The sequence below is a fragment of the Arxiozyma heterogenica genome, assembly GCF_036370985.1.
Source record: "Arxiozyma heterogenica strain weizmannii chromosome Unknown scaffold_17, whole genome shotgun sequence".
Taxonomy (NCBI): domain Eukaryota; kingdom Fungi; phylum Ascomycota; class Saccharomycetes; order Saccharomycetales; family Saccharomycetaceae; genus Arxiozyma; species Arxiozyma heterogenica.
Genome location: NW_027042670.1, coordinates 1,126,345 through 1,153,500, shown reverse-complemented (window position 1 = coordinate 1,153,500; position 27,156 = coordinate 1,126,345). Strand labels below are relative to the sequence as shown.

The 27,156-nt window shown below is 30.2% G+C and overlaps 10 protein-coding genes across 10 annotated transcripts; 5 read left to right on the top strand and 5 right to left on the bottom strand.

Annotated features, from left to right (window-relative positions):
• Window positions 1–349: 349 nt before the first annotated feature.
• Window positions 350–1,213, top strand: DOC1 (anaphase promoting complex subunit DOC1; the record flags this gene model as incomplete). The annotated part of the gene is made up of 1 exon (XM_064858435.1): window positions 350–1,213. One exon carries the CDS (start codon window positions 350–352, stop codon window positions 1,211–1,213), a length of 864 nt encoding a protein of 287 aa, XP_064715142.1.
• Window positions 1,214–1,747: 534 nt separating this feature from the next.
• Window positions 1,748–4,633, top strand: CSE1 (importin-alpha export receptor; the record flags this gene model as incomplete). Its single annotated transcript, XM_064858434.1, has 1 exon — window positions 1,748–4,633. The coding sequence occupies one exon, from the start codon at window positions 1,748–1,750 to the stop codon at window positions 4,631–4,633; it is 2,886 nt and encodes a 961-aa protein (XP_064715141.1).
• A 426-nt stretch (window positions 4,634–5,059) lies between these two features.
• Window positions 5,060–6,499, bottom strand: HAP2 (transcription activator HAP2; the record flags this gene model as incomplete). Its single annotated transcript, XM_064858433.1, has 1 exon — window positions 5,060–6,499. One exon carries the CDS (start codon window positions 6,497–6,499, stop codon window positions 5,060–5,062), a length of 1,440 nt encoding a protein of 479 aa, XP_064715140.1.
• Window positions 6,500–7,340: 841 nt separating this feature from the next.
• On the bottom strand, window positions 7,341–8,213 carry CAP2 (F-actin-capping protein subunit beta; the record flags this gene model as incomplete). The annotated part of the gene is made up of 1 exon (XM_064858432.1): window positions 7,341–8,213. The coding sequence occupies one exon, from the start codon at window positions 8,211–8,213 to the stop codon at window positions 7,341–7,343; it is 873 nt and encodes a 290-aa protein (XP_064715139.1).
• Window positions 8,214–8,772: 559 nt separating this feature from the next.
• On the bottom strand, window positions 8,773–9,978 carry YKE4 (Zn(2+) transporter YKE4; the record flags this gene model as incomplete). Its single annotated transcript, XM_064858431.1, has 1 exon — window positions 8,773–9,978. One exon carries the CDS (start codon window positions 9,976–9,978, stop codon window positions 8,773–8,775), a length of 1,206 nt encoding a protein of 401 aa, XP_064715138.1.
• Window positions 9,979–10,758: 780 nt separating this feature from the next.
• On the top strand, window positions 10,759–12,375 carry BCY1 (cAMP-dependent protein kinase regulatory subunit BCY1; the record flags this gene model as incomplete). Its single annotated transcript, XM_064858430.1, has 1 exon — window positions 10,759–12,375. One exon carries the CDS (start codon window positions 10,759–10,761, stop codon window positions 12,373–12,375), a length of 1,617 nt encoding a protein of 538 aa, XP_064715137.1.
• Window positions 12,376–15,247: 2,872 nt separating this feature from the next.
• EMC5 (Emc5p) lies at window positions 15,248–15,664 on the bottom strand (the record flags this gene model as incomplete). Its single annotated transcript, XM_064858429.1, has 1 exon — window positions 15,248–15,664. The coding sequence occupies one exon, from the start codon at window positions 15,662–15,664 to the stop codon at window positions 15,248–15,250; it is 417 nt and encodes a 138-aa protein (XP_064715136.1).
• Window positions 15,665–17,262: 1,598 nt separating this feature from the next.
• SSM4 (E3 ubiquitin-protein ligase SSM4) lies at window positions 17,263–21,117 on the top strand (the record flags this gene model as incomplete). The annotated part of the gene is made up of 1 exon (XM_064858428.1): window positions 17,263–21,117. One exon carries the CDS (start codon window positions 17,263–17,265, stop codon window positions 21,115–21,117), a length of 3,855 nt encoding a protein of 1,284 aa, XP_064715135.1.
• Window positions 21,118–21,383: 266 nt separating this feature from the next.
• ULP2 (SUMO protease ULP2) lies at window positions 21,384–24,836 on the bottom strand (the record flags this gene model as incomplete). Its single annotated transcript, XM_064858427.1, has 1 exon — window positions 21,384–24,836. The coding sequence occupies one exon, from the start codon at window positions 24,834–24,836 to the stop codon at window positions 21,384–21,386; it is 3,453 nt and encodes a 1,150-aa protein (XP_064715134.1).
• Window positions 24,837–25,627: 791 nt separating this feature from the next.
• Window positions 25,628–26,968, top strand: TIM44 (protein translocase subunit TIM44; the record flags this gene model as incomplete). Its single annotated transcript, XM_064858426.1, has 1 exon — window positions 25,628–26,968. One exon carries the CDS (start codon window positions 25,628–25,630, stop codon window positions 26,966–26,968), a length of 1,341 nt encoding a protein of 446 aa, XP_064715133.1.
• Window positions 26,969–27,156: the final 188 nt, after the last annotated feature.

Below are 27,156 nucleotides of genomic sequence, written 5' to 3'. Positions count from 1 at the left end.
TTGGTGCATAAACCATTGCATCGACCATTTGGATCTATTTCGTCTGGATCAAAACAGTCACGTGCAATCCTACTCTGGAGAATTTTAATTTCGCATGACGGATTTTGTGTTTTATTGTTTTTTGTTCGTTTTGTCCACAAAAAAAAAAAAGAAAAAAGAAAAAGGAAATGGAACCAAATATTAAGAGATGATGAAATCCGAGACAGTCGATTAAAGAAACTGTACTTCATAACTACTTAATGATAGACTATGGGAACTGATAGACAGGAATCCATTTGTTACACGAGAAAGATAGTGGTTTCTTTCTTTCTTTTTTTTTTTTTTTTTTGGTTTTTTTACTGAGATTGAAATGAATTACAGTGAAGTAGATGCTGTGCTAGATTCGTTGACTCCTACAGATTTATTAGTTCCAATCAGTGGCAGTAACAGGCAACCTTTCAAGAATATTGTGGAGTTAAATGATGAAAAGGCTAGAGAAAATCATTCCAATAATACATTTATCAGTGTTGGAATCGACAGTGACGACAGCAGGGAACAGGAAGGCAGTGATGATTCAATGGACATAGATCAGAAATTGTCTAAAGCCAAGACGAGGTTACATCGTAGATATCTAAGGGGTATTCGTCAATTGTCTCTAATGGAAGATTTGACCAATGTTAGTAATCTTGCATATTGGAAGGCATCTTCGTTCAAGACTTCGAATCCAATTGAAAATGTTATAAATGATTATCCAGAATCTTATTGGCAAAGTGACGGTAGTCAACCATATATTGTAGATATCTATTTTAGCAAAAGGATAGAACTGGCACTGTTAGCCATCTTTTTTGGGTTTGAAATCGATGAATCTTATAGTCCGAAAGTGGTTAAGCTATATGTTGGAGATAGTATATCTGATCTAATATATTATGAAGAATGGTATATAGGTAAGATAACTCAGTGGTATGTAAAGAAGTTCCCAAGCCTGGAGGATAGTGAGGGAGAACAAAACATTCCCATTAGGTGTCATATATTAAGATTGGTATTCCCTGTAAATCATGATAATGGGAAAGACACACATCTGAGAGGTGTTAGAATATACACGAGAGATCAGAACAATAGAGCATTATCAATGATCTCAAATAACATGAGTTCTGCAGTAAAGGATACAGATCGTGTCTTGGCAAGTATAGATCCTAAAAGTAAGTTCAATGATGAATATTTTACAATCAGATAATAGCATCCATAGGTATGAAAGTATTTTGACAAACAATCATTGCTATTTAACGTATATACTTGCATGTGTACATCTCCATTACTCAAATTTATTCATAGTTAGCCAGTATTCCAACTTTTTAGTATTTGCTTCAACCCTTAATTCTCCCCAGCAGTATTTTAAAAGCTAAGTATTTTGGCACCTATTAAACACGTACTAAATAAAGGATAGCATCATTTTAGTGACCTTTTTTATATATATATTCATATCCTTCTTTCATTCCCTTTAACTATTTATTCATGGTCAATTGAATTATGCACATATATATACATATATTTTGATATTTTTTTTGTCTTCCATTAAAGAAATTTAAAGAAGAGAAAAAGAAAAAGTGAAAAATTTTATTTCAATTTTGAAGAGAAGAATTAATATGTTTAACAAGATTTGTATTATTTGAATAAGATACAAGTTTCGAATTAGCGATTACATTGGATCATTGTTGTCAATTGGAAAATATAATTAAATTTATAGAATCCAAAAGTGTTGGGTGTTATAATGTCTGATATAGAGACCGTGGCAAGACTATTATCCGAATCTGTGATTGCTTCAACAGCTAAAACATCAGAGAGGAGCTTAAAAGAATTAGAGAATCAAAACGGCTTTGGTTTAACCTTGTTACATGTAGTGGCATCCTCTAATCTTGCTATTTCAACCAGATTGGCAGGTGCTTTATTTTTTAAAAATTTTATTAGAAGAAAATGGGTCGATGAAAATGGAAACCATTTATTGTCCAATGATCAGGTAGAATTGATTAAGAAAGAAATTATACCGTTAATGATCTCTTTGCCAAATAATTTACAGGTCCAAATTGGTGAAGCAATCTCCTTGATTGCAGATTCTGACTTCCCCCAACGTTGGCCTGATCTTTTACAAGATTTATCAGGTAAACTATCTCCAGATGATATGGTATTAAATAAAGGTGTATTAACTGTGGCTCATTCTATATTCAAAAGATGGAGACCTTTGTTTAGGTCAGATGAATTATTTTTAGAAATTAAAATGGTTCTTGATGTGTTTACTGTTCCATTTTTAAATTTGTTAAAATTAGTCGATGAACAAATTGACGCTAATGTTAATAATGTCTCTCAATTAGATAAATTGATGGATGTTTTGTTACTTTTAACCAAACTGTACTATGATTTTAATTGTCAAGATATTCCAGAATTCTTTGAAGATAACATCACAGAGGGCATGGGAATTTTACATAAATATTTGTCTTACAATAATCGATTATTAGAAGATCCAGAAGATCCAGATCACGTCACTACCTTAATTAAAATAAAATCATCGATTCAAGAAGTGGTCCAACTGTACACAACTAGATACGAAGACGTTTTTGGTCCAATGATTGATAGTTTTATCGAAATTACCTGGCAATTGTTGACCTCCGCCTCAGAGGAACCTAAATATGATATTTTGGTCTCGAAATCTTTAGCATTTTTGACTGCCGTAAGTCGTAATCCAAGACACTTTACTATCTTTAACACAGAGGATGCAATGAATAGGGTCACTGAGCAAATTATTTTACCAAATGTTACTTTACGTGAGGCAGATATTGAATTATTTGAAGATGACCCAATCGAATATATTCGTAGAGACTTGGAAGGTTCAGACGATGACACAAGAAGAAAAGCATGTACCGATTTCTTAAAAGAATTAAAAGAAAACAATTGTACCTTAGTGACAAAGATTTTTTTAAATCATATGAAGTATTTCTTCGAAAAATACCAGTCCAACCCAGTTGAGTTTTGGAAATTTAAAGATTTATATGTTTATTTGTTTACTACATTAGCTATCAATGGTTCACTGTCTAATAATGGTGTTTCATCTACTAATCCACTATTAGATGTGCTTGATTTTTTCAAAAACCAAATATTACCAGATTTGACTAGTTCCTCAATTCCACATCTTATTTTAAGGATTGATGCCATTAAATTCATCTATATTTTCAGAAATCAGTTAAATAAAAATCAGTTAATTGAGTTAATGCCATTTTTAGCTGGATTTTTGCAATCAAATGAATATATTTTATACACGTATGCTGCTGTTACCATTGAAAGGATTTTAACTATAAGAGAATCTTTAACTTCTTCAAAACTCATTTTTACTAAGGAAGATGTAGCAGGTAGTGCTGAAGTGTTATTAAAAAATTTATTTGGTTTAATTATGAAACAAGGTTCTACTCCAGAAAAATTAGCGGAAAATGAATTTTTGATGAAAGCAAGTTTTAGAGTTTTACAAACAGCAGAAAGTTCAATCATATCAATTTATCCTGAATTAATGAATCAATTAATTTCTATTGTGACAATTGTTTCTAAGAATCCATCAAATCCAAGGTTTTCTCATTACATTTTTGAATCAATTGGTGTAATTTTGAATTATGCAACGTCGGATATTCTACCTAATTTGATTGATTTAATTATGCCAAGTTTCTTACGCATCTTGTCAGAAGATATCCAAGAATTCATTCCATATATTTTCCAAATTTTGGCCTTTTGTGTAGAAAAAGGATCTAGTATTCCAGATTCTATTAAACAATTGGCTCAACCACTTTTAGCACCATCAGTTTGGGAGTTAAAGGGTAATGTTCCTGCAGTAACTAGAATGTTAAGGGCTTTTGTTAAAACAGACATATCTGTATTTTCTGATTTGATTCCGGTTCTTGGTGTTTTTCAAAGATTAATTGCTTCTAAGGCATACGAGGTGTATGGGTTTGAGTTATTAGAAGATATTATGTTGACTATTGATTTGGATAAGTTAAGACCATATATGAAACAAATTGCAACACTTCTATTACAAAGATTAAAGACGTCAAAGACAGAACGATATGTGAAGAGGTTGATAGTATTTTTAAACTTACTAACTCTTAAGTATGGTGGTGATTTTATGATTCAATTTATTGATGAAGTTCAAGATAGTGTTTTCCAACAAATTTGGACTACTTTTGTCATACCTACTATTCCAACAGTGGCTAATTTATTAGATCGTAAAATTACAATTGTTGGTATTTGTAAGTTGATTTGTGAAAGTCCAATTTTTATAAATAAATACGGTGCTAATTTATTAGTTCCAACATTGGATATTATAATTAAAAATATTATCAGTGATAACCTTGGTCATTTAAATACAGAATATATTGATTTAGATAATATGGAAGAAATTTCCACATTTGGTTCTTCATTCAGTAAGTTGGCATCAGTTAGTGAAAAGCCTCGTGATCCAATACCTGAAATAGATTTGACTCAAGGTTTTAAGAATTATATTGCTAATAATATAAAGAAGTTTTTCAATTCAAACAATTCTAATATTGATACAAATACAATTATCTCCCAGTTAAGTACTGAATCCCAGAGTGCATTAAATCAAATTATGAGTAGTTAAAAAAATTATATAAATAAGTATGTATGAAAGTTAAATACATTTATATTGATTTACTATTAAATAATAATGATATTGATAAATCTAAAATGAAAATTTGTAGTTCAGATTGAGCATTTTTCACATCTTTATTTATGCATGAATATTATATGCATATCTATTTCAACATGCTTGATTGTTAGATATTAATAAAGGAACTCATAAATGTAGGACATACGGGAAGTAGAAAAAAGTGTCTTTTACACAAGATGTTGAAAAGATATATAAATATTTTTATTTGAAATAATATTTCAAAATAATGTTGTTGGTTAAATGAAATTTATCATGTTAAAAGTATATAATTTATATATAACTAGGTTGATACCAACGAGTCAAAAATCCAAAATGTTTTTTAACGATTTTTTTGTTTAATTTGACCTTTAAAGTTAGTTATTTATTTACAGGAAAGTCTGTGGTATTATTACCTATCTTATTTACCGTTAATTGACTTTTTAGTTTTATACTATCAGAAGTACTGATATTGCCAATTCTTGATTCTGTATTATTTTGTTTACCAGTATTGTCATCATGACAATTATTATTGCTGTTATTATTGCAGCTAGTGTCACCAGTGTTATTATCTTTATCTACTGATCTTGTTCCGTCACTTTCTTTTTGTTGTGATTCTTTTTCTTTAGCTTCTTTTTCCTTTAGAGCCTTGATTTCAGCAGCAGTCAAGAATCTGCCACCTTGACCTCTAGGCCTTCTCATGGCATGCTTATGTCTTGACTCATGTAAATATGGTTTTCTTTCTCTTGAAATACGCAATCTTTCCTCCAATTTAGCTCTGGCATAACGTCTTTTCAATATTCTATAATATTGTTTTGCATTTACGTAATAAGGTTGTTCATTTACATAGGGATCATCATCATTATTTGTATTTGTAGTTGCATTTATATCGTTATTTTGATTATTTGTATTATTATTACTAGTATCATTATTTTTATCAGCACCGTCATCATTCTGGTTTTTATTATTATTGGTATATACTGTGGACTGTAAGTTAGGTTGATCAAGCGAAGTATCAAGGCCATTGATAAAGGGTAGATCATCTACTATAACTTCAGATGTCTGTAAAGATGTTGGATTAATATCAGTGCTTGTTTCTTGTTGTCGTTGTGGCATTTGCTTTGTGGCATTTTGTGATATTCTAACAGGCCTTTCTTCATCAGTCAATTTTTTATTGATATTAGTAGGCAAGGATCTATTATTATTTATGGTTGAACTAATTGCGTCAATAAAGGGAGGAAAATCTTCTGTTGCTGTAGTGAATTGAGACGTGAATTTATTATCATTTTTGGCATTAGATGTTTCATTATTATTATTATCATTATTACCCTGATTGTTAATATTCTGTTTTTGGTTATTATTATTCAATTCATTCAAGATGTATAATTCAATCGATCGATTATCAGACTCTAGTTTGGTTGTCTGTATATTAGGCTGGTCATTTATATTATGAGTAGTAGTAATATTAGTATTATTATTTAATACTGTTTCTGATAGATTGGTTATTGAATCTTGTGCCTTTGATAGAGGGGTGTTAATATCGGTAACAAAGTTTGTATTCTGATTATTAATACTAGTGGTGACAGAACCGTTGTTCTCATGCTGCTGAGTATTATTACTTATGCGATCCTTGTTATTATTCAAACCAGGACTTCTATTAGAGAGGATATCATCTATTGAAGCGTTATTATTGATAAGATCAGTAATATTTTGTTGTTGTTGTCCAGTACTATTTGACTCTTGCACATTTGAAGAGTCATTATTGGGTGTAATTATATTTGATTCTACAGATAAAAAATTGTTTTCTTCAGGATTGATCATGGTCAAAGGATGTAAAAGAAAGAATATAGATAAAAAACCGTAATATACATATAATTTCTTTTTGTTTTGAGAAGAAAAGCGAAAAAAACAAAAAGAGGGATTAGGATGAAAATGAATGATAATAGTAATTAGCTGATAAAGAAAAGTAAAAGAATGTATAAATCTGTGAGTTTATCAATTCAGTCAGTATTTGGGTTGGGAATACAGGGTAGGAAGAAAGAGTTACGAAAGCGTTAGTATTGAATGAAAACGAATTACGGTGTTATTGAATCCGTTTAGGTTAATTGTTGCAGTATATTTGCTAAGACAAATACATGTGCTTATGTGATTCTCCACGAAATAGTTGACTGATATACACCTTGCTGATTAACGTTTTCTGGTATCTCCTTTACAAAGAAACTAGTAAAAAGGGAAAGGAAGGTGAACTGGAAACTGGAAATAGTCTTTCGCAAAAAGAAAAATAAAAAAAATAAAAAAAATAAAAAAAAAAAAAAAAAAAAGATTCCTACAAATGCAAAACAGTGTTTTTTTTCTTGTGTGTTTTTCGGAGTTTAAAGACTTCGGAATACGAATTGTAAAATTCCGTACTGTGCTTTCCGCAAAAATTCAGAATCTGGCGGGTTAAAAGAGGCATACAAATCCCGGAATTGGTGGAATTCAGTGTTTCCGTATGTAGCGATAATTTGTTTCTGCTGATTACGTAAGCAGCGTGCAACTTTATTTGAGTTGGTTGATTCATACAAAAATTTGCAAAATATGATATTCATATATTTATATATTCATAGATTTAGATCTATATGTAGAAAAATTATGTAAATGAACATATTTAGACTTAGCGATATCAAAAATTTTGTAAACCTTTAATTAGTTGTTCATGTTGTTCTTTATTATATTCCAGATTAGTTAAATTTGGGTTTCTTGTTTGTTGGAAAATATCTCTTGTTTTCTCGAAATACACAGTCTCTAAAGAATTTCTCATCTGTGATTCAATATCTTCGATCATAGTACCAATGTTAGTTAAATGTGCAATATGAATAGATTCTAAATTATCGGTTAAATCATTTACCATGAAGTTTTTTTCAGTTTGTTTTGTTAAATTGCCTGCCAATTTTATATCGATATTGGTTTTATCCTCTAAATGAAGTATAATGGTGGTCGTTACTTTGTAATTGTATTCTGATCCCTCGATACCGCTATTATCAGGGGAGCGTGTCACTTCTAATACATGGATACTGTCCCAATCACCGATGTTGCCCTTCTTGAAAAGAATAACACCAGCAAAATCTGTCTCAGAATCGCCTCTCTCTGAGTCCTCATCTTCCAAATTCCATAAATAAACACTTGATATCCCACCTTCGTAGTATAGATCTTTATAGATCTCAAACGAATCGTTGCACATAACTTCCAGTTTTCTTAGTTGACTGTTAGGAAAGGGGGATTCTTGTGAATCATCCTCATTTAATTCAGGGAAATATTTGTTTGACCATGGGGACCTATAGGAGTCAATATCACGATTATAATCACAGCACAAATATTCTTTACTTGAACTATCTGGGTCTCTCTTTACAATTAACTGACTATCTACAGATGATAATAAATCTTCGGCTAACTCAGGCTCCAAATTTATTAAATTGGTTAAATTGGTCTTGACTTTCGTTGGGTCTAAACGACGTAAAAGGTCTAATGCAGCATCATATTTTTCATCTAAACTCATTTTTTTAATAATATTTTTATTAACTATATGCTATGAAGGGGGGAGGGGAAGAAAGGAAATTCTATTTTTGTTCAACTCGGGATGTATATATATATATCATTGGAAGTAATATTAGTACTTTAGTAATAGGTAACACACGAACATAAGTATGCATAGCTTTTCTGTATACAACAATTTATTTGTCTATAATTCAAGTGGATAAATATGTGAATCAAAGACAAAGAGGAGCGAGGGGGGGGTAACTAAAAAAAAAAAAGAAAAAATAAAAATAAAAAAATAAATATAAAAAAAAAAAAAGTAATAATAATATTAATAACTATACATATGATTATATACAAAACGTAACTTTTATGATGCTAGCTTTAATGATGAAGGAAAACTGTTGAAATTTGCACCGTACTAATATCAATTCAATCCCACTACATCAATTGATATATGTGTCTGCATTATTGTAGTTATAATAAATGTTTTTTTCTTTTTTTTTTTTTTTTTGTTTTTAAAAACTATGAGAATCTGAATATGCTATATTTTATCAAAAAATTATTTATTAATTTATTTACTACATTATAGCAATAGTAATAAAACCAATAATAATGGAACTGATTTGTAAAACAACTTTGAATAATCTTTTCGTTTTAGAATCTTGTTTATCTTTTTGACTCTTAGTAATAAATTCAGGTAAAATAGATACCATTGAGATATATATTAATCCACCTGTAATCATCGGTAATAATAAAGATGTGGAAGTGAGAAACGAAGAAGAAGAAGAAGAGGAGGAGGAGGAGGAGGATGAACCTATTTCATTTAGATAGCAACCAAAGACTGTACCTATAAGAGAACTTAAGATGGTGAAAAAATGGGTTATAAGACAGGATTTGATTGAGATTCCATTGGATAATAATATTACAAAATCACTTAATTGATGTGGTAGTTCATGAAATAACATTGTGATAACCGTGATAATGCCAACCTCTTTTGAAGAATAGAAAGAAGACGATACAGCCATACCATCAGTAATGTTATGTAGTAATCCAAAAATAATGTTCAATATTATTGAAGCATTTAGCTGTCTGTAATTTGAATTATTGTCCTTTTCAGAAGTTAAAAGAATGTGGGAATGTGAGTGACTGCCATAATTATTATTGTTGTGGTTAGAATTCTCGATATTCTTGTCGTTCAAATTGGTGTCCGTTGTCGAAAAAATTCTAACAACTTGATCTATAGTGACAAACAATAAAATACCGAAAAAGATTCCAATGCCACTATTATTGTTATTATTTATGGTAGTAATGGATGTGGAGGATGATGATAAGTTATAGGCATTACATTCTGGTAATAGATGTAATAAAATATCACTTAGCAAAGTACCAAATGCAAAGGGAATTAATAAGATTCTGATAAGTGATGAGTTTAGATTAAATTTCAATTTAATTAATAGTAGAATGGTAGAAAATGGCAACAATTGAATGATTAGTGTAGCTAACATTGAGTTGTATCTATTTGACCATATAAATATCGACTGTTTTAAATAATTCTGTAACGATAATGACCATATAGTGATGAAATTAGGTAAATAGTTTGAAATTATACTATTTATTTGAAAATTGGAATGAGTATGAGAGTGGGAGTGGGAGTAGGCATGAGAGTGAGAGTGAGAATTGGAATAAGAATTAGAAAAAGTGGTTTCATGATTTAATTCGTGAGTATTAACATTACCAAAGAATAGGAATATTGATATGAGTATCCAATTAATATATAATTTCATGCTTCCTTAAAACTATCCATCAAAGAGCAAATGAACAATGTATAACTATGTGAATATACTTGAATATATTGAACCCAGTATATGGCCAAATCTGGCACCAGTTGAGTTTAAAAGTTAAACAAAAACCATAAATCCCTGAATATGGTTTTTAATGTTCTTTGGAAGAGTAAATGGTTTATTTAGTTAAATAAAATAAAGATCAGTCTATTGAAATAATTTTTCGTCAATAAAAATGACTAAGGAAAAGAGAGAGTAAAATATTAGTTAGCCCTAATATATCTGTTTAAATTTAAAAGAAAATTGGGTTTGGAGTTTTACCAACCCTAAATGGTGTTTCTTGCTCAGGAACAAAAAAAGAAAAAAAAGAGGAAAGAGGAAGAAACAAAGAAAAAAACAAGGAAATTTTGCAGACAGCCAGAAAGAAACTCAGGGAGTGCAATTAATTGCAAGGATAAGCCAGAGACAAAAATATTCAAGGGATCTTGTAAAACGTAAACCTCTGTTCAGCTACGATTCAGAGCCCTTACTTAATATATCACTTTCTTTGTCCTCGTAGAGGTTTATGGCAAGTGATACTATCGATTTGAAAATTTACTGGTAGTTTTATCCCTTTTAGCACTTTTTGGCTTGTCTGTTTTCCTCATAAATACACACACACTCGAACAAATATCAACCAATAAACAGACAGTTGCATAAATAAATAAAACAACACATATAATATTATTATCAACATATTATTTTACTTCTCCTTTTTTGAAAGAAAAACAAAAACCGTTTGAGATGCCTTTAAGTGAAGAACAACAATTTGAATTGGATCAATTCAAAAAGGAAGTTGAATTAAGGAATCCATCTGATTTTTTACAATTTGGTGCTAATTATTTCAATCAAAGATTAGAGGTGCAAAGAAAATTTATTAAAAAGCAAGAAGAGTTGAGTTTATCGAAAGGTATTGTCTTATTCCCTCCTATGTCACAGCATGATTCTATATCTTTAACCTCTCCGCAAATGATCAATTCTCGTTCTCAATCAAGAACTTCTATCACCTTTTCTAATCCAAATTTTGGTTCTAGCTCAAAACTTTCATTATCCAAAACAACAACAGTAGCAGCAGCTAGCAAGAATAATAGTAGAAGCGAAAGTGAGGACCCATTAGCTAAAACCCCTGATAATGAGAATTTACTCTTTAAGCCATCTTTCGCTACTGATGAAGATCCAATTAGTAATATAAGTATAAGTACAAATAATTCACAAGTTTCAATAAAGGCACCTGTTCCTGCACCTTCCTCTTCTTCTCCTATCACATCTGGTTCTCCAATTTCCATTACACAGAATTCCTCTAATCCATCCACTTTTAATAATAATATTTTTAAGGGTGGGTTTAATATAGGACAAGAGGCTTCTAGAAAGAGAATCAATTCTCCTTTGGATCCATCTGATCCTACAACAAAACGTAAGTCTACCCCACCACCAAACTCATCTTCCGATATTTCTTCTAATGATAACAACTCAAAGCAGCAGCAACAACAACAACAAGAAGTTTTTCATCCAATTCCATCTAGATTCAATGCAGAAAGACGTACTTCTGTTAGTGGTGAAACTCTACAACCATCTCACTTTGATAACTGGACTCCAGAAAATTATAAAGAAAAGACGGAGGCTCAATTGAAAAGATTGGAAAAATCAATTGGTAAGAATTTCTTATTTAATAGATTGGATCCAGATTCCAAGAAATTAGTCATTAATTGTCTTGAAGAGAAGCACGTTGAGGCAAACGATATCATAATTAAACAAGGTGATGAGGGTGATTATTTCTACATTGTAGAGGATGGTAACGTTGAATTCTACGTTAACGATGTTAGAGTTAGCACATCAGGCCCAGGATCTAGTTTTGGTGAATTGGCTTTAATGTATAATAATCCAAGAGCTGCTACAGTCGTGGCCACTACAGATTGTATACTTTGGACTTTAGATAGATTAACGTTTAGAAAAATCTTATTGGGTTCTTCTTTTAAAAAGAGAGTATTATATGATGATCTATTGAAATCTATCCCAGTTTTACAAAAACTGACTACTTATGAACGTAGTAAATTAGCTGATGCATTAGATACTCAATATTTCAATTCAAATGAAATTATTATTCGTGAAGGTGATAGAGGTGAAAATTTCTATTTGATTGAATATGGTGAAGTTCAAGTGATTAAAGAGGGTAAAGGTGTCATAGCTACATTAGGTAAGGGTGATTACTTTGGTGAATTAGCCTTATTAAAAGATGTTCCACGTCAAGCTACTATCAAAACAACAAAAAGGACTAAAGTAGCTACTTTAGGCAAATCTGGATTCCAAAGGTTGTTAGGACCTGTTGTAGAAGTTTTAAAGTTAAATGATCCTACACGTTAGATTCATTTTTAATTTTTTTTTTTATTATTTTCATCTTTTTTCTTCTTTCTTTCTAATTTTCTTTCTTTATATATATATGTATATGTGTGTGTGTTAATCCAATGAATCAAGAATTTGTATGCTGGAGTTATTATTCATAAGAGAGTTTAGAATAAAATAATTGGCAGGGTAACAATAAATTATAGATCTTTGGGAGCGAATCTTATGTAATAGAATTAATGTTCAAGAGTTTTGGTGATTATATAAAATCATTATACCACAAAATCTTGTTTAATAGTAAGTTACTTTGCTTCTGTAAATCTTTAGATTTCAGTATATATTTATTAGTTGTATTTATATATATATCATATAAAGAGAGAATAAGTTAATAAAAGGTTTGTAAAGTATGCAAAATACCAATTGTCAGGAATTAGCACGTATAGTTACTGGGTAAGTAAGGAACATTCTCAATATTATATTATAAAAATTATATTAAAGTTCTTCGATCTTCTTCTGTATGTATCATATAGAGATGATAATATATAGAAAGTATACAAAGGAAGAAATATTATATTGAGAATTGTTGGTTTTATATATTTTCATATCCACCACATCTCTTCTATGAACGGCATCAATTTAATGATTATTTTGTATTTTTGTTTTTTTTTTTTTTTAATATCAGGTTAAGAGATATTCGTATAAAAAGTAAAAATTTTTTGAATTCAATTAACTGGTAGTCAATAATTTCAAAAAAAAAAGGCCAATTGTGTCATGAAATAAAAATGTAGGGAGCTTAAGATGATATTCACTCCCAATTTGAAACAAGACTGGTGAATATATTTAAACTAAAATATATAGGATAGTATATATGTGTTCTGTGAATCATTATTCCCACAAAGTATAAACAACAAAAATAAAGATTGATTCGATGTTTTTCTATGAAAAAAGTTCCTCTAAACCAAAATATACAATGCATAATCTATAGTAAAAAAACTGTTTTACACAACCATACAATTATAAAAGATAAAAGGATAAATTATTATGGAATATTCGTTAAAAATAAAGGATATACAAATGAGTGACTCTAAACCTATACATATTTATATTATAAAAAAACAAGAGGAAAACTCTTATGTTTATTGTATATTACAACAACAATTTTATTAATAAATATCATTGAAGATATTTAATATGATTCACAACATTGTGACTTAAAACATGAAGAATCCAATGTACACAAGATATTTTTATTCAGAAGAAATACATAATAGTAATTCTATTATGCTAGGAATATTCACTGTAAATAATAACATAAGTGCTAGTCTTTATTACATTATCTTAAGATGAATTAAATGTAAGGTCCAAAAACTTGAGCTGTATATACCTTTTATTTATCACTCAACAGTGATTTATTGTATATTCATATCACTTACTATCTGTTTACTTGATTTGTCAAAGAGATTTTATTAAGACTATTTTATTTTTTTTAATCCTACATAAACAAGTATCGGCCTTTTACTTTATTAACTTTTTTTTGTCACTTATACCAAGCCATTAATTTAGCATGCTATAGCAGAAATCCAACAAGTATCAAGATATACATAAACTAATCAAATAATTTTTTAAAAAAATTAAACTTTTCAGAAGTATTTGAGTATGTATGCTATTAATGGTTAACACAAAATATAAGGTATGTATTCAATTATATAACATCTAGTTACCTACTACCGATCAACTTATAAAACAAATATGAACAATTGTTATTTAAATTATAAATCCTTTATAAAAGAAAAAAAAGAACAAAAAGAATTAACATCACTTATCCATGTAAAAAAAACCAATAGCAAGTTGATTTCATAAGAACAGAAAAAGAAAATTGCATATTAAATGCAATACTGTCAATCTTGAGTTTTACAAATTACCTTTATCTCCATTTGAGAAAAGAATAGTAACGCTTGCTGTTTGAAAAATATCACTAGATGACTGGGAAGAACTAATGGATGGATTGTAGTAATAATGTGGATAAAGCATCGTATGGAGTTAATAGCTATCAATAAATAACGCTGTAACAGAAACAGCTGATTTACTTTGAGTTGTGTGAGAAGAGTATTTAAATTACCAACTCTAAAAGTAAGGATTTGAGAATCATATTATCAATCAGTAGTTGCTATGCCCGTTTACAAAACTTTTGAGCCTTAAGAAGATATTGCAATTATGCTTTCGTATCTTGAATTATTATTATTATCAAAAGTTACCGTAATGTTAAAAACCAGTTCTGTCAGTGTTGGTAATATAGGTTGCTAAAATTAAAGTCAGAATTGTAGTTCTAGCATTTAACACACTTAAAAAAAGAGTAAGAAGAATAATCTTGATTTGCCATAATAACTTCTGAAGGTATAGCACTGTTAATAACTAGTGACTACTATACCAACCTTCACCACTTTTTGTAAAGACCATTTTGACAAAACTTAAAAATACAAATACAATAAAATATTTAGCAGGTGTGTCATACTTGCTAACCCTTAATCTCTTATAATGACCAACTGTCTTCGATATAGATGGATAATATGCCACAAACTGTAACATATTTCAGAGAAATGTCTCAAACTATTTAGTATGTCTAAATTGTCGAATAGTATACATAACATCAAATGTAATAATTTCTATAGAATTGCATATTTATACTATAAATTTGCAGAAAGAAGGAGATTACTGTGTAAAAGGCAAGTAATAAACAAAAAATAAATTCAATAATACTAGGTTTATTAGGGTATTTAATATTTTTTATTCTTTTATAATAATACAGTGCGTTTAAAAAAAATCTAGCCATTTATTCATTCAAAAACGGGTAAAAACCTGCTTTCTGACATATTATAAATTATTTGAAATATATTTATTCTTTAGAATTGTCTGCTAACCAATCTGATATTTCCTTTCTCTTTCTTTGTAAATCTACAAAATTTGGTGTAAAAGTAACTTCACCATTTGGATCGTTACCAATTAAATTATGAACATTATTAGCTCTACTTAATGATATATCTTTCAAATATTGGTCTGTAGTCAGTAACCTCAATTTATTATTGATCGAGGGTTTGATAGGATAATACTGTAATTTGGTAAAGGATAGAAAAGAAGTTAATATAAATAAAGCAAGTCCAATACAACACTCTAATTGGATATCTTTGGGCAATGAATAATGATCTTTATAATTTGTATTTTTCACTAGCTGATGAAATTCATAACTTGAAAACCCGGAATGTAGTACTTGTAATATTGACACAATATAAAGAATTTTTATAAGAAATGACATTAAAATCTTTTTTTTTACCAGTGTATGAGGTGACTTGTTTATTAAGTGATATAACTAAATTATCTGCTATTATGGTATTGTCTACGAATGAAAAAAAAAAAAAGAAGGACAGAGTAGTTACAACTAAATGTCAATTGACCAACTAATCAATGAATATATAAAAAGACAGATAATCCTTCTGAAAAAAAAAAAACAACACTGCGATGATTTTTTGTCAACTTGAAAATTCGTATTTAATGATAGAAGATAATTATTGTTTCTCCAATTTCTAATGCATATAAATACGGTATTGTTTTATTTTTTGCAGATTTTCCTATTATTAATTTTAAAAAAAAATGGTGAATACATGTGCCAAATTTATTTTCAATCCAAAGAAAGTTGCACTATCGAAAAAAGAAGAATCAGTAGTCTCTGATACTATACACTTAATATGAAAGTTCATAGAAATTAGATAGCAAAAAAACCAACTGGAAACCAATAGAAATAATATCGCCTTCTTCTATAATAATAAAGACAGTGAAAGATTTTTTTTTTATTTTTTATTTTCTAACGTTGAACGATATAAATATTTGGAATACTACAATAAACAAAGGATATAATCTATATAAATATAAATAAGTAATCAACCAACCAACCAATCTTAGATTTTGTTTTCTTCTCTTTTCTCAATAATAAATTCTTAAGAGCTTCAAATTCCATCAAATCTGAATAACATGTTGAATAATTCTCTAATAATCTGGAGAATGATTCTTCCTAATTCAATAGTGTTACCCACTCTGTTCTATAATACGAACTAACGAGAAAAAGAAACCTGCTTAGTGCATCCTCAGTTTTTCTTGGGTATTCCTGATCTATACAGGTTGCTATTCTTCTTTTCTATATATGCAGCTTGTCTCACTAAATCCATCCTTTGGAATCACATGCTTTGTGTTTATTTTTCTCGTATTTTAAACCCTTAGGGTTTCTTTTGTGAAATTTTCCGAACAAATAAAAGAAAAAACAAAACAACCTAAAAAAGCAGAATTTATAAAAACAAGGACTTCCGTTGTTTTGCCAAACAAATACCGAAAACCCTAACACAAAAAATATCTGGGTTATAAAATTTTTTTGAGTTTTACAAAATCACTGCAAACGACAGAAAATTGAGCGATGAGTTTAAAGAATTTTATTTTAGAAAGACCAAATAAACAAACAAATGGAGGAAAACAACTACTTAAAGTTACAATATTCCTTTCATATATACACACATGCGTAAACACATGTCTTTATATATATATATATATATATTTTACTCTTGTTTCGACATATCAACATAAGTCAATCTAAAGTAAACATCTATTTAAGCAAACATATACAGTAGGTTTTATCGACTAATTACAGCACACATAAAAGGGAAATACAAAAAAGAATAACAAAAACATATAATATCTTTTTGTTCCTCTCCTCAGTATCACGATATCTTCTTCTACTTTTAACAAGTGGTATTATTAACTATCACCAATATTTTGAACACCAACCATTTCTTAATTTTACATTTAATATAGATATATATACATATAAAAGATAGCAAAAAGAAAAGAAAGAAAAAAGAAAAGGGAATGAGTGCTAATAGTATTAATGAAGATATATTTAATCCAAATAATGATAGTACCTCTGCACCAAAGGAAGCTTCAACAAATGTAATTCCTTCAAATGCCACATGTCGTATCTGTAGAGGTGAAGCTACTCCTGATAATCCTTTGTTTCATCCATGTGAATGTAAAGGTTCCATCAAATATTTGCATGAACCTTGTCTATTAGAATGGATTTCAGCTAGAAATCTTGATGTAAATAAACCTGGGAGTATCATAAAATGTGATATCTGCCATTATCCATTCAAATTCAAAACCAAGTATTCTGATAACATGCCTGATCATATCCCGATATCTGAAATTGTAAAAAACTCCTTATTAAATTGTGTCGCTAAAATTTATTCTACTTTATTAATCGCTATATCGTTGAATTTATTTTTCTTTGGTATACCATTAGTATGGAATTTTTTTGGTAAGTGTTACACTTTCATGTTAGATGGACAACTACCATTTCATGGTCAATTTTGGAAAAGTGTTTTATTAGGTTATAGAGAAAAATATTTTTTTAATAATGAAAGTTTTGACTATTCTTTTTATTCAATTATTTTAACTCTTTTGGAAAACACTAAATTTTCATCTATACAAATTGCATTGATTATTATTCTACATTTAGCTTTGTATTTCCAATATGATATGATCGTCAGAGAAGAAGTGTTTAGTAAAATGGTCTTCCATAAGATTGGCCCCAATTTTTCTGTGGAGGAAATGAAAAATCGTTTAAAAGCGACCTTCCCTGCTATGGAAGATGAAATGCTAGACCAAGTAGCAACCATGATGAGAGATCGTGAAAGACGTGAACATGAAGCTAGACTAGACGAAGAAGAAAGGGCCTATAACAGACAATTTGATATACCTGAAGAAGAGATCGAACCTATCACCGAACACACAAATGAGCTTCCAACTGGTCAACAACAACAAGAAAATGAAGAAAATAATGAACAAGAAGAAGGTGGTCATGACACTGAAGTTAATGATCCAGATTATGTAATAGGTGATGATCATACTACCGATTCAGATGTTGATACTGTGGATTCTGAAGGCGATCATAATATCGATCCAAATGAAATTGATCATTTACAAGAAGAGAGAAATCAGGCATTAAGAAATGTTGCTGAAGTTGCTGAGGAAAACCATAATAACAATGTATTTGCTGAACCTTTAGTCCGTCCTGTACGTCCTCCACAACCACTTCAACAACCAAGGAATGCAAACGAAAACATCGATGCACAAGAAATTATTAATGAATTACAGGGCAACCAAAATAATATTGAACAAGTAGCACCATTTTTGATTAATATTAATTTAAAACCAACCATGGTTCTTGTTTATACTATGGCAGCAGTTGCAATTATTAGCATCTATATTTTGATTTCATATTATATTCCCTCTTTGCTTGGTTATATGCTAATTTATTTATACTCAAGTGTCATTAGTATATTTATTCGTGGTTTAATCAGTTTATTTCATTTAACAAATTGTGATAGTGTTTTTAGCTTATTGTTCAGTAAAAGTCCATACTTCAACAATATAGCCGCCTGGTTCAATGAAAATTTAGCTCATTTTGTTGTGAAATATTATCACGGTTATGTGCATAATACTCTGCCAACGTCTTTGTTTGTTAGAAGTGTACCTGCTCTAACAACTTATTTAACTGCTATTGCTATGATCTGTACTGCCTCAACCTATGTTTCAAAGGGTTACAGTCGTAGAAACGGTATGTCAAACTCTACTAGAAGATTAATCTTCCAATTGTTATTTGCCATTAGATGTACTTTTAAAGTATTCAGTTTATTTTTTATAGAATTGGCTGGTTTCCCAATTATTGCAGGTGTTATGTTAGATCTTTCATTAATATCGCCGATCCTTGATTCATCAACAAGTTGGTTATGGATTCCAAAAATGTGTTGGTTTTGGACTAAGGCTTCTATCATTGTTTATTGGATCATTGGAACTTTGTATATGTATTGGTTTGCCAAATATATTGGGATGATTAGACAATACATTATCAGACCAGGGGTGTTATTCTTTATCAGATCACCAGATGATCCAAATATTAAAATATTGCATGATAGTCTAATACATCCAATGGGAATTCAACTTTCTAGGCTTTGCCTGTCAATGTTTATCTATGCAATCTTTATTTTGGCTGGATTTGGTATCCATACTAGATTAATTTTTCCACTATTGTTTGCAAACAATTTCCTTAACACTTACAAACCATTTAGTGAAGTTAATTTTGTAAATGTGTTGACTATGTTAACATGTTTTTATTTAGCTAAATTAATCATTGAAAACAACAGAAATGTTATCGTTCTTGTTAGAAAGTATTGGATTAAAGTCTTCCAAGTTATCTCTAGAAAATCTCGTCTATCATCTTTTATTTTAGGGAAAGATTATTCTTTGGAACGTGGTCATATCTTATATCGTAATTATTTCTATAAATTTTTTGCGCCTAAAACTGCACAATGGTCCAATCCTGATTTATTCTCAAATCCAAAAACCGAAACTAGTGCTAAACAATTATTTAAAGAAAATGATATGATCCATGCATATTTCATTCCAGATGGTATGTTGATGCGTGTTCCATCTTCTGATATTGTTTCCAGAAACTATGTTCAAACAATGTTTGTTCCTGTAACGAAAGATGATAAATTATTAAAACCATTAGATTTGAAGAAATTAAAGGAAAGAAACCAAAAAAATGCAGGCGAGTTTGCTTACTTAGATCAACAGAATACAGAGTTTGACGACTATTTTGTGTGCTATGTTCCACCAAATTTCAAATTTAGGTACATCTCTTTAATTGTGCTAACTTGGTTGTTTGCATCTTTGCTGATTATTGGTATTGCGGTAGCTTCACAATACACTTTTAATACATTGACGCTAGTGATATTGCCTTTATTATGGGTCTTAAGAAAAAAGAACGAGTTAGGCTCATTTATTACTATAATACTTGATAACTACAAGCATGCCAACTTACAATATGTCTGTTTGGGTGCAATTATTTTATGTTTAAGCGTAGATTATTACCAAAAACATCAACTATCTAAATTCTTTTTCCACGAACATGCCATTGATCCACACGATGATCAACATGCTGTTAATGATGAACCAATAGAACCACAAGCAAATGAAAATCAGAGAAACCCACTTGAAATTATACAACAAAGCTGGATTATAAGAATGATTGCGGCTAGTTTTATGCTATTTATCTCTAGAGCTGTTGAAATAGTATACTTATGTATGGTCATGTACATGTGTTTCTTTTCTATTGGCTATTGGCTATCAAGATTGAATGATTATTTAGCAACTGGGAAATATAACCATCTTGCCTTAGATCAAGTTAAGGTAATTGATTCTGGTATTCAAATTGTTAGTTTTTTCGTTATTTCATACGTTATACTAGATACAAAGCCAACTGCCATTGGACGTTTAGCTAATCAGCCTATCTCATCTATAGTAAGAATTGTTTGGAGAAGTAAATTAAAAGCTACTTTGAAATCTACACTAATTCTTGGTGGATTCCTTATCCTTAATATGGGTGGATGCGTATTGTCTGAATACTATTTAAACCAGGGTGTTTTCAATACATTGGATGATTGCATGGCCTTTATAAAAATACACAATTTTAAAACAAAGGATTTTATGATAACACATACTACTGAGCTACATTTTACCATAATTAGTATTGTCAACTCTTTATTTATTTTAAGATACTTGATGACAAGTCTAAAGATATGGTTTGGTAAGGCAACACAAGATGTTAAAGACCAAGTTTATGCAAGTGGAAGAGCACTTGAAAATTATGATATACAGAATTAAGCAAATAAGCTTTAAGCAATTTCATTGATATACGATTATATAGTGAGAAATGTGCCATTTCTCATTTTCTGTGTATTGACAAAAGTTAGACGTATATAATTATCTAATAGAACTATAGACATGACATAAGTGCTACCGAAATATTTTGAAGAAAATGCTGTATGATGAATGTCAAACAATATATTATTTTAATAACGACTTAATATGCTATATAATGCTAAATGTATTATTAATGCAATTATTGAATGATCAGCCTTATTTAATAGCTAATCATCATCCAGAGAAATCAACTCATTTACTGGTTGCGATTTAATACCATCTCTAAGGATAACAGGAGAAAAAGTTTTTAGTATGTCGCTTTCATCAGTTTTTATAATATTATTTGTTAACGTATCCTTACCCTCAAAATTATTATATATATCCTTCTCATTCAATTCTTGTTCCATCTTTTCACTAATTACCTCTGCAGTGTCTCTCTTGTTAATCCTTCGTATGTCATTCGATACCACTGTTGAAGACTCTTTATCTTTACCTACTAGTTTAACATCTTCGTCGGCATCTGATACAATAACACTATGAGAAGTATCCTCATTCACGGAATCATCAAGGTATTTATTCGGCGATCTCAATAACCTATAACGTTGGGTATGGTAAGTATTGGACGATTCCTGCAACAATGATATCTTATCGTTCTTGTTTGTTTCATTTTCATTTCGGTCTGAACTTCTTATTTTGTTAAAAAATGGACTGAGGATAGGTCTGATATTTTTCTCCCTTTGATGATTGCTGTGATATTTAGTTGGAGAACTTTCTAAGAAATCAGTATCAACTATTGCTTCTTTTGGAATAGTTATACCAGTATAGTCGATATTGCGTGATGAATTTGGTGTACTGGATGGACTGGATTTCTGTGATTCAAGGTGTAATGGATTCTTGAAATGTTTAGGTACCTCTTCTGATGGACTCGAAGGAGGATCAGAAGTTAGACCATCACTGATTCTTGAAGTAGAAACATGTTTATCTTTACAAGGTGATACACTAACTTCTTTATCCGCCTTTTCATCTTTTGTAATTTCCTTGTCTTCTTGCAATTCCTTCTCTGCTTCTTTCACTTCTTTTAAAAGCTTGTTTTTGTCAGGTAAATTTGTATATTTTGACATATCTTCTATGATCTCAATATCTTCATCATCTTCATTATCATCCATACTTTTAGTATCGTTATCAGACTTGATACCTGTTCTTTCAATCTGAGCAGCTAAAAGTTGTTTCAAAACTGTCCTTAGGTTTCTCCTTTCTCTATTTCTCTTATTTTTTTCAAAATAATCATTCACAATTTTATTAGATTGTTTACTTTTACTCTTTGCATTTCTCCAAACATCCATAGTTGAAATAGGATCCTCAAAAAATTTAGAGATAGTTGATATAACATGAACACCACAATCACTCATATTTGGTTGCTGTGGGACTAAACATGTTTTCATTTTGATGCAATCTTTATCAATCAATATATTATATTTATCCTTTGCATATGCTATGATAAATTCTTTAATGGGGTCTACTTCTCTAGAATGTGTTCCCCTTAAAGAATCAAATGTTAATATTTCAATTACGGGACAACTTAGGGCAATATCATCATGACCTCCATTGTCTTTGAAAGATCCATCTTGCGTATTTATTAACATATTAGACTCCTTTGAGTTTTCTGTGTTTGAATGCATAGTAATTCTATCAGAGGTGTCACCTGCATTCATGTTTTTTTTGTTAGAGACATTAGCTGAATCATTTCCATTTTGACTATTATCTTCAATAGACTTGCAATCAATTGGAGTTTTTGTATTATTATTATTACCAACTGCATTATTATTATAATAGTTTCCTTTGACACTGTTATGTTTTAGCACAAAATCGTGATATATATCTAAATTAGTAATTATACAACCAAACCAATGATAACTTACATTTAATGGGATCACTACATATTTGCGATTCAATAAATCTGAATTTTGAACCCATTTTTTCACATTTTCATATAATTGATTATGATCACTTATCAATTTTGTATAAAAAAAGGATGACATAATATAAACTTCTTCTCTTTTAACAACCTTTCTGTCAATTGATTTTTCCACGTAAAATTTAATGAAAAAATCAATAATACTGTCATTTATCCAATCATTATTATATAGACATTTAAAATCTTGATTTGTCACTGTATAACATGTATTATCTTTAAACATCTGTTTAAGACATGGTTTAAATTCCTCTGGTTCTTCAAATGATACATTTGATTCTTCCAGATCTAAATCAAGCACCTGATGGCACTTCTGAAGATTATCTAAATTTCTCGTGGATCGCCTAACGTTCAATTGAAGTTTATTATTATCAATAGAATATGGATTTGTTGGTGAAGAGATATTGGAATAAAAAGAGGAGGCTGGAACATGCTTAACTGAAGTCACAGCCGTTGGCGTTTGACTAATTTCAGTATTATGATTTGGAATATGTATTTTCGTTACTGAGGATGTTGATGTTTTATACATGGATGAAGTATGCTTTCTTTTAGCACTTAATGAGTTAAAGAATGGCTTATTTAAAAAACTATCCTTCTTAATTCTTGATTGTTGATTGAAAATGGTTTTTATGGCAGAAGTAGCCATATTTTCATTGCCCAGATTCGAAATCCTCCTATGTATAGTCTTTAAAGTATCCATTATTTCTGTATGTTTATTTAATACTGAGATGTTACATTTAATATTAAAATGTGATAATTGCTTTTCAATTTTAGAGAGTCCATTCTGTGTTCGTGCCTCGTTATTTTCCCAAAGAATCAATCTAGTCCTTACTTTAAACCCACCATTACCAGTCTCAGAAAAAATGAAGATAGATTTATTCAAAAAGACCCCCAAACATGAATAGTTGGAATCAAAGTATAAATCATGACAATCCTTCTCAAATGATAAAGGTCTAGTCAAAAGGTCCTCTTCTTTATGCTGAAAGCTTATAAAACAGCCATTTTTATCGACTTTAAATTTCAAGGACACTTGATTAATAGATTGATAAGAACCTCTTTCGTTAATAAATTTTAAAACCCCAACCATTCTCATAAAAAGGGAAGATGGACCAGAACTTATTGGTGATGAATGTAGCAAACCTTTACCGGAAGTATGTGGTCTATTTTCCGAAGTGTCGGATTTATTATTAGCAAATTCGAAGGAATAAAGTTCTTTATTTTTATCTCTATTTATTTGATTAACTTCTAAGATTTGAGGTTCTGTATCGGTCTCTATGGGGTGGGAGGATGGTGAACTAGAGATGAGTCTTCTTGAATAATGTTCGATATCTTTATCTGTTACCATACGACCTGAATGAGGGGTAATATGGGAGAATGTCTTCTTATTAGCACCGTTATTGTTGTGTTCGTTAGCATCATCATTATGAGATGGAACAGAAGCTTTCGGTATTGATTCTGGGCTGAAGACAAATTCTTTAGTAACTAAATTATTATTAATATTTCTAACTATTTTAGGATCTTTTCTATAAGTTCTTCTTACTTTTGATCCGTTAAGTACAACTAAATCAGACTTGCTATTATTATTATTGTTGTCGTTGTTGTTACTGGTAGTATTAGTATTAGAATTAGTTATTCTATCCATTGGTGCCAATTCACCTCTAATCTTACGTCTTTTAACCATATTAAAACGACCGGCATATATATACATGTATATATGGCCATAGACACTTCTATTTGAAGAGATGTCTTAAATGTAATATCCAAAAGGTAGTAGAACGATTAACATTAGATATATTATAAATTATAATCTTCATTGATGCTAATTCAAGCAGAGAGATACTAATATATCAAAAATACAATCAGAAACACAAAATCTGAATCAACTTTCGTATTTCCCTTACTCATTTACTCTGTTTTTTATCTTTTAGATAAAGCCCTAACTTTCTAAGTATAAAAACTCTTTCAAAAACTGTAAAAACAAAATATACCCTAACTTTAAAAATGAACATAGAAAGGAAAAACAGTTTTTTTTCTGTTCTTTCCCTCTTTAATCCGCCATATAATTCTGTGCGGGATCTTTATTCCGCCACAGTTGTCGGCTCATCTCTTTTTGACTCAATTCTCGTTTTTGTTTTGTTCGTGTTTTGTTTTTGTCTACTGAACGTTGGAGAGAGAACTTTGGTTCCCGCCTTTGTTTTCTGTTGCCCTTATCGTTGTCGTTGATTTTTTTTTTTTGGTGATAGTGATGGAAGAACAAGAGAAAAACGAAACTATAGTGAAAGATATTACTCCCTCTTTACCTTTCAGATTTCTGCATCAATTCTGTCATTTAATGTGCCCACAAGTATCCCCTTGTACACTAGACAGTAAAATAAATTTTTATCACTTTTCAAGAGAACAAGAAGCATCCTTTGAAAAGAAGAGTGAAAAAAAAATAATCTTTCACAAAATATAATCTATCACTGTCCCTGCCTTCCACGCTCTTCGATTTTTCTAATAATGATAACCAGTAGAAAAACTGTTACAATAGGGTCCCGTCAAGTGGTGAACTTATTATACTCTTATAACAACCAAACCACTATCGGCTTACTCCAGTTATCTTCTAAGTTACACACTTCAAGATTATTATATGAACAAAATACAAATAAACATAATCAAAGAGAAGACACAAATGCAAATGATCCGAGGTCCCCATTAAGCATCTTCCGTGAAACCTTCAAAAAGGAATGGCAAAAATCAGCTGAGTTGCAGGATAACATTAAAGCTTTACAAGATGCATCTGGTCGTCTTGGTGAATCTGAAGCATATAAGAAGGCGCGTGAAGCGTATTTGAAGGCTCAAAAAGGGTCTACTATTGTTGGTAAGACTTTGAAGAAAACTGGGGAAGCTATGGAAGATATGGCTATTAAAGCTTGGGATTCAGAGATTGGTAAGACTACCAGAAAGGCTGCTGTCAAGACAGCTCAAAAGATTGATGAAACTTTAGAGCCTGTTAGACAAACCAAAATATACAAAGACGTCTCTGAGGTTATTGATGATGGTTCAAGTTCCAGTTATGGTGGGTTTATAACAAAAGAAGAAAGAAGAGAGAAGAGAGCTAAAGCTTTGGCTACTGGGCAAAGAGTAAGAGCTGTTAAGTCCAATGATGAAGCCGGAACTGCATTAGTAGCTACAAACATTGAAGCTAAAGAATCCATTGGTAAAAAAATGGAAGATTTTAAAGAAAAGACAGTTGTTGGTAGATCTTTACACAATCTTAAAGTTAGACTTTGGGATGAAAGTGAAAATCCATTTATCATATTCTTGAGAAAAATTACCAATAAGATTGGTAAATTCTTTGCAGAGACTGAATCTGGTAGAGTTTATTACCAATTTAAATTAATGGATCCGACTTTCAATAGTGCCTCTTTCACAAAGCACTTAAGAGAATACATCGTGCCAGAAGTCTTAGAGGCTTATGTTAGAGGGGATGAAGAGGTATTGAAGAAATGGTTTAGTGAAGCTCCATTCAATGTCTATGCTGCCCAACAGAAAATGTTTAAGGAAAAGGCTATCTTTTCAGAAGGTCGTATCTTAGATATTAGAGGTGTGGAAATCGTTAGTGCCAAATTATTACAACCACAAGATATTCCTGTATTAGTAGTGGGTTGTAGAGCTCAGGAGATCAACGTCTACAAAAATATTAAGACTGGTGAAATCGCTGCTGGTAGTGAAGACAATATTCTAATGAGTTCCTACGCTATGGTTTTTACCAGAGATCCAGAACATATCGATGATGAAGAAACGGAAGGTTGGAAGATTCTAGAATTTGTACGTGGTGGTTCTAGACAATTCACATGAACACAAAATATAAATAGACACACAAAGAAAACGAACAAACAAACATATTAATAAATTGGAAGTAATACAGGGAACTTATATTTAAAATATTTTATATGAATATAGTGAAGAATTCCTTGTAGAATATCATTTGCATTAATAGTAATAATAACGATGATCATAATATATTAATTATAATTCCTGTAGAT